We start from the raw sequence: 7,500 nt of genomic DNA on the forward strand, positions 1-7,500 counted from the left end.
CCAGATAACCATCAATACGTAGAATAATCAATAACAGTGATTTTATGACAGCATATTATTGGTTGAGCGTTAATTCAAAGATTCACATTACAGTCTTTCAATCAGACTTGCTCTAACAGACTCAGACCAAATCGCCTCATTTTGTATATCATCCTGTACTTTAAGAATCATCCATGACAAAAGAAGATTGAGAGAGTTTCCATAAATACAGTATTAGACAAACTGAACCCTATTTCTGTATTTAATATAATTATAATAACTTGAAAACCACCCAAATATGATGCCTTCACATTGAATGTCAACTCCGTCATTGGCCTGTCACCACCGTCAGACAGGAAATCTGACGGTGGTGACATATTTAACGTTTCTAACAAAACAAATGGAGTTTATCTAGTAGCCATTTGTTTGTTCTGTTGATGTTGGGTGCTAGTATGAACTACTTCAGGAAAATAAAATTATGGAAACATTTCAAATAACTTCTTCAGAAATTGTAAGTCGGTGTTGACGTATCATGGTTGTGACGCAGGACATTCAAGATTTGGAATGTAAAATATTCTAAAACTACAACACTTATCAGAGCCTGTCTGACTCTAATGTACTCTGCAGAGGTAGAATGTGACAAGAGGTCCTTCAAAGTGACAGCTGCCCCTTATTTTGCCTGATTTTATTACATTTTAATGGATTGTCTGACGCTGGTGACAAAAAGTGTCCCACCACTTTGAAACCATATAAAACATGAATGTGTTGAAGAAAAACAGTTTTTATTGATATGAGAGTTTATTTAGTTGGGCGGCAGTGGCGAAGTGGGCAGGGAGGTCGCCTCTGGAGTGCAGGGTCGGAGGTTCGATCCCCGGTCTACCCGCCACATGTCCAAGTGTCCTTGGGCAAGACATTAAACCTCGAATTGCTCCCGAGAGTTAGCTTGCACCCTGCGTGGTAGCTGCTGCTATCGGTGTATGAATGTGTGTGTGAATGGGTGAATGTGTACAAAACAATGTAAAGCGCTTTGAGTCTGTGAAAAACCAGGGAAAAGAGCTTTATAAGTGGAGTCCATTTACCATTTAGCATTTTAGTGTTGTTTATGATGAAAAAAGCACTTTTTAATCATTAAGTACATTTTTATCAGGTTTTATTGCATATGAAAGCTTGAAACCTTCTCTGTGGACACACTGTTTTGGACATCGTGAGAAGATAACAAGTGTCACATATTTGACATAATAATGATCAAATTAAATTTAAGGGGATAATTGTGCTCCAGACATTCTATTCTTAATCACTAATAACATCTACAATTTTAAATATTTTTATTCTTAAAGATAACAGCAGTTACATATGGAAGACGGTCTTTTGTCCCGGTTCTCAAGAATCACTGATATAATAATAACCTCCATCTCTCTCTCCCTCCAGGTTGCGTGTTCTTCCTCCACCTCTCCCTCTCTCTCTCCCTCTCTCTCTCTCTCTCTCTCTCTCTCTCTCTCTCTCTCTCTCTCTCTCTCTCTCTCTCTTTCTCTCTCTGTCTCTATACAGGTATATATATATTCATAATAATAACCTCCATCTCTCTCTCCCTCCAGGTTGCGTGCTCTTCCTCCACCTCTCCCTCCTCTTCCTCGTCGTCACGGCAGCCGGCCCGTCAGCGAATCACACGCGTGAATCTGAGAGACTTCATCTTCTGTCTGGAGCAGGACAGACCCACGGCCCGATCTATGACCCTCTACAAAGCCCTGCTCAAATGACCCTGTCTGTCTGTCTGTCTGTCTGTCTGTCTGTCTGTCTGTCTGTCTGTCTGTCTGTCTGTCTGGAGCAGGACAGACCCACGGCCCGCTCCATGACCCTCTACAAAGCCCTGCTCAAATGACCCTGTCTGTCTGTCTGTCTGTCTGTCTGTCTGTCTGTCTGTCTGTCTGTCTGTCTGTCTGTCTGTCTGTCTGTCTGTCTGGAGCAGGACAGACCCACGGCCCGCTCCATGGTCCTCTACAAAGCCCTGCTCAAATGACCCTGTTCACAGAGCCTGGGCTGTGTATTAACACCCCTTTACAGAGCCTGGGCTGTGTATTAACACCCCTTTACAGAGCCTAGGCTGTGTATTAACACCGCTCCATGACCCTCTACAAAGCCCTGCTAAAATTACCCACGGCCCGCTCTATGACACTCTACAAGGCCCTGCTCAAATGATGGACACACCCCCTTACCATTAACACCCCTCCCCCTCCCCCTTTGATACACATTAACAGCCATTTAAAGGTGCAGTCAGTGATTCTGGAGAACGCTTGTTGTCAAAATCACTTTTTTGTCATAATCAGTGAATATCTCCTCATGATCCACTACCTGTCTGTACTGTGTGAAAATAGTCCAGCGTTAATACACAGCCTAGGCTCTGTAATGTAAACTGATAAGTTGCTAGCTACATGGCCCCTTTGTTCACATACCAGTTTTCAGAGTCTAGGCTGTGTATTATCACTGTTTATTAGTGCACACACACAGTACAGACAGGTAGCAGATCATGAGGAGATATTCACTGATTTTGACCAAGTGATTTTAACAACAAGCGTTCTCCAGAATCACTGACTGCACCTTTAACATCAAACTGGGTTATCTCACGTCACGTCTGTTAGAGGGAACCTTTAACTCCACTACGATCACATCTGAACCACAACATGAGTTTAGATATTGGAATAATGGTGTCCACAAAAATACAGTTAAAGAAACTACTTTTTAAATTGAAAGTCAGCTTTAAAAATGTCTCTGAAGGCTAGCTGTTGGACTGATGGGGAAGGGTAATTGTTTGCTGTCAATTTGGCCGGATGAAATTATTCATAAACAATCTGATACAAATCCTACTAAACCCAAACCTGTGTGTTCAGACGTGGTGACGTATTGACAAGAAGCAATGGAGACTAGGCCTGGATCTTTAGGAGCAGAGTGAGTGCAGGCCGGACAAACACACAGACACACAGACACACACACACACACACACACACACACACACACACACACACACACACACACACACATACACACACACACACACACACACACACAGAGCAGTGTGAGTGCAGTCCCTAAAAGTCTCAATCTAAGTCTCTGTTTGGTCCTCTCAGCTGCTCATAATCATGGAACAAGGAGAGATACTGTATGTCCAGATCACAGGCAGCCATATTTGTAGTTTTATTGGAATAAACTGAAATTTAATGTTTTTAAATCGTAACACGACGTTCACAATCACAAAGAACAAAAAAAATATAAAAAAATCATTGAAGAGATCGTAAAACAATTAAAGGTCCCATATTATGCTAAATGCACTTTTTAAATGTGTTCTAACATATCCATGGGTCTAGAGACTGCCAAAATATCAAAAAAAATAACAATCTCTCCTGTTCTCACTCTCCCCCTTTCTGAAACCCCCACCTCTCCCCCCCCCCAATATACTCCAGTCAGAATTCTCCCCGTTTCTGACCTCAAAAACTGGAAAGCCAGAAGCTTCCACTGTGCAGCCCACACCCCTATTTCTTATTGGTCCACGGCCCTGACAGACAGAGGGCGAGGCGTATCTGGCTTCGCTTCCGGACAGGGGGCGGGGGGAGCTCAAAGATTGTATATTTACGAGGGGAGCTGCAGCTCTTTTTAAAAAATAGGCCATTGTGAGATTAGCTGAACATCAGCATAGTACAATAAATTATCTGAAAGTTTTTTTCAGCAAACAATTAAAGAAAAATGTATTAGGGACCACTAAGACCATATAATATGGTGTATAATAGAACCCAAAAGTGTATAATATGGGAGCTTTAAAACAAAAACAGCCTGTGGGAAAAACTAAAATTACACACAAACACAGACACACACAGACAGACACTCACACACAGACAGAGACACACACTCACATACACAGAGACACACACACACACACAGACAGACAGACACACACACACACACACAGACAGACACACACACGCACGCACACAGACAGACAGACAGACACAGACACACACACTCTCTCACTGGAGTTTCCCTTTAACAGACGTGACATTGTGATTCTCTTCACCTCAGGACCGAGCCGCCATCTTGTCTGTTTGTTTTTAAAGTTCGTCTGACGTCACATTTTAGAAATTATGACTTTTATTATTCAGCATCATGTTGTCTATCGATACAAGACGGTTCACAGAGGTGTGTGTGTGTGTGAGTGTGTGTGTCTCTGTCTGTGTGTGTGTCTGTGTGTGTGTGTGTGTGTGTGTGTCATGGTGTGTGTGTGTGTGTGAGAGATAATAACAGTTACAGCCGACAGACTTTAAGGTTAAAGGAACAGTTCAACATTTAGTTAAATCCTCTTTGAGTCACATGTTCAAACGAAAGCCTCTCTTAATTTAGTCTGTACCTATGTCTAGCTTAGCTTAGCATAAAGACTGGAAGCAGGGGGGGACAGCTAGCCTAAACTAACCTATGTTCTCAACATTATCCCTGCGTTCCGAATCGCATACTTTCTACTATTTAGTTTGGTAGAAAAAAGATTTAGGATGTCCCGATTCTTGTGGCCAGATTTAGGATGGTTAGAAGTACCCGGATGTCCTACTTCATGCGGCCAAGATTGTTAGTGTTGAAAACTGCATCCTATTTGGGCGATTCTGACCCACAATCCAGTACGCACGTGAAGTGACGTCACATCGACGAAGCCTCCATATGAAAACAAACGGGGATGAGACGGATATAAAAGCAAGAGGCAAGATCAAGGCGCAATGTTATGATGAAATAAGAGAGAAAAGTATGTCCCAATAGTATGCCTACTGCATCCTAACTAGATTATTTTTATGGTCAGATGTAGTATGTAGAATAGAAAAAAGAAAGAGGATGAGATTCGGAATGCAGGGTAAGACTTTTTCTCAATTTGTTTCTCAATCATTTTGACTTTACTCTGGAAGTGCATTGAATAACCAAACTCCCTTCTCTTATTTTTGGCCCTAACACCTTTCCATAGCTCCATATAAGGGCATCAGTTTGAGCATGTGACTCCCCAACAGGACTATAAGGATTGACCTAAACGTTGGTCTGTTCCTCTAGACGTATCTTCACAGTTTAAATGTATTTCCGATGGAGCTGGCCTCCCACAGAACCTCAGGACATGACAGGAAGCAGCCACGCATTCCTGACTCCTCCCCTCACCCTGTGTGTGTGTTAAAGGTGCATTCAGTGATTCTGGAGAACGCTTGTTGTCAAAATCACTTTCTGTCAAAATCAGTGAATATCTCCTCATGATCCACTACCTGTCTGTACTGTGTGTGAGCTGAAAAAAACATCCAGTGTTAATACACAGCCTAGGCTCTGTAAACTGGTATGTAAACAAAGGGATCACTGTAGCTAGCAACATGCCAGTTTACAGATCCTAGGCTGTATTATATTAACATTGGATTTGTCCCCCCCAGCGCACACACAGGTAGTGGACCATGAGGAGATATTCACTGATTTTTCATTAATGTTATTTTGGACAACAGGCGTTCTCCAGAATCACTGCCTGGCCCTTTAAACGTCCGTTGGTCAGATTTGTAGTAAAATGCAGTTTAAAGTTTAAGAGGTTTTTTTGTCAGAAGGTTTTTAATGATTTAACTTTGTCTTTGTGTCGCCTGGAACAGAGTGTTTGAGTTTGTACAGTAACGGCTCTGATGACGTCTATGTTTAAACACACACACACACACACACACACACACACACACACACACACCAATACATCTGCTGTGGTTGTCGTTGGAAGGACACACACTCTTTGTGCGACTATTTATATTTCCTACATTCTGTATTCAGTCCTGACGCATTTCAGGCGATGCAATTTTACAGCTGTTTGTACCTTTGCAAAAAAAATCAATAAAGAAAATGATAAAGAAAGATTTTGATTCTTTTTATGGATGAATCTGTACAAGCAATGTCTGCCTGTCTGTCTGCCTGCCTGCCTGTCTGTCTGTCTGTCTGTCTGTCTGTCTGTCTGCCTGCCTGCCTGTCTGTCTGTCTGTCTGCCTGTCTGCCTGTCTGTCTGTCTGTCTGTCTGTCTGTCTGTCTGCCTGCCTGCCTGCCTGTCTGTCTGTATCTGTACAAGCAATGTCTGTCTGTCTGTCTGTCTGTCTGTCTGTCTGTCTGTCTGCCTGCCTGTCTGCCTGCCTGTCTGTCTGCCTGTCTGTACAAGCAATGTTATTAGTGGAGCTTAGAGGACGTCTGCTTTCAGTCCAAATGAGGTTGGAGCCCATTGTCTGCCTGTCTGTCTGTCTGTCTGTCTGCCTGCCTGCCTGTCTGTCTGTCTGCCTTATGACCATAGCAAAGATGCATCGTTTGTGTTTTAATAACGTTTCACTGAAGAGTTATTGATCCTGGGAGTTTGAATCTGTCCATATCTGTACAGCTTTACCTCAGTCTGGAACTGTGTTGTTTAAAGGTGAAGTAAGTGATTTATTTATGGTAATATAAGTGTTAAATCGCTCTTTATTCATACAGTGATCACTTACATAATGTTTATTTATGTTAATATAAGTGTTAAATCGCTCTTTATTCATACAGTGATCACTTACATAATGTGCGCGTTTCATAAAGCCCATCTCTCAGTCAGCTGCTTTGCATGTAATCGGCAAATAAACTTATTGGAGTATCCCGAAATTTTTATCCAATCAGAAGAGAGAACGCTACAAACCGACACTCGTCTCACTCATACATAGTATATACACTCCATGGTCTCACTGCCGGTGCACGCCAGAGCAACAGATGGGTGAATGTGTATGCGCCTACAATGGCGGAGCAGGTAAAAATCCTTCCCAATGTCTGTTTTGATGGTTTTTATCATGTTTTATCACACTTATGGATCTGAGATGATGCTAGATAACTTGCTGCTTGAAGACCGCAGTGCATTAATGTGGTGACGTAGGGACGAGGGAGGGGACTGCTAACTGCAGTAACTGACAGGAAGTTAGCTAAAAGACATATCCACATTTCATATTTATCAAATCCTGACATTTCAGCTGTTTGTAACTTTTGCAAAAAAACTGAAATAAGGAAAATGATTTGGAAAGTTTTTAAAGAGTTTTAATATGAAATGAATCATTCTGTACAACGTAGGAATCTAACAGAGACGTGAAAGACTTTATCAAAAGAATTAAATTAGAAAAATTATCTTTTTTCCTCCAATCGGACTGATTCAACATTCGGACATTCAAGCAAAAAGATTCATTCTTACAAACAGTATTTACATCAGGAGAGGTTTAAAGCCTGGTTCCCATTCACATCAGGAGAGGTTCAAAGCCTGGTTCACATTCACATCAGGAGAGGGTTAGGGTTAACCCTTAAAGCCTGGTTCACACTGAGCGGGTCGATTCGGTTCAGCATTGATTTTTGTCCCCGATTGGCTGCTCCTGATCGTGAGCCTGCTGCTATCGGTGTATGAATGTGTGTGTGAATGGTAACGTGGGAAAGGGAACAGGTCTCCCTTGTAAAAGAGTCTTCGGTCTCAATGGGATTTACCTGTAGAAATAA

General features: G+C 42.1%; 2 protein-coding genes across 2 annotated transcripts in view; one reads left to right on the forward strand and one right to left on the reverse strand.

Annotated features, from left to right (window-relative positions):
• LOC307250931 (transcription initiation factor TFIID subunit 4-like) overlaps positions 1–5,768 on the forward strand; it is a 30,074-nt gene extending 24,306 nt beyond the window's left edge. Inside the window, exon 18 of the mRNA XM_080028209.1 lies at positions 1,575–5,768. Coding sequence (XP_079884335.1) covers positions 1,575–1,736 — 162 coding nt within the window. The 3' untranslated portion in view covers positions 1,737–5,768. The remainder of the gene's footprint in view (positions 1–1,574) is intronic.
• A 1,283-nt stretch (positions 5,769–7,051) lies between these two features.
• Positions 7,052–7,500, reverse strand: part of LOC307250482 (BTB/POZ domain-containing protein kctd15-like) — a 6,835-nt gene continuing 6,386 nt past the window's right edge. The window contains exon 5 of the mRNA XM_080027592.1: positions 7,052–7,500. This exon is cut by the window's right edge and continues 1,178 nt beyond it. The gene's annotated coding sequence lies outside the window, so the exon portion shown is untranslated.

The sequence above is a fragment of the Ammodytes marinus genome (assembly GCF_949987685.1).
Source record: "Ammodytes marinus genome assembly, chromosome: 5".
Lineage (NCBI taxonomy): Eukaryota > Metazoa > Chordata > Actinopteri > Uranoscopiformes > Ammodytidae > Ammodytes > Ammodytes marinus.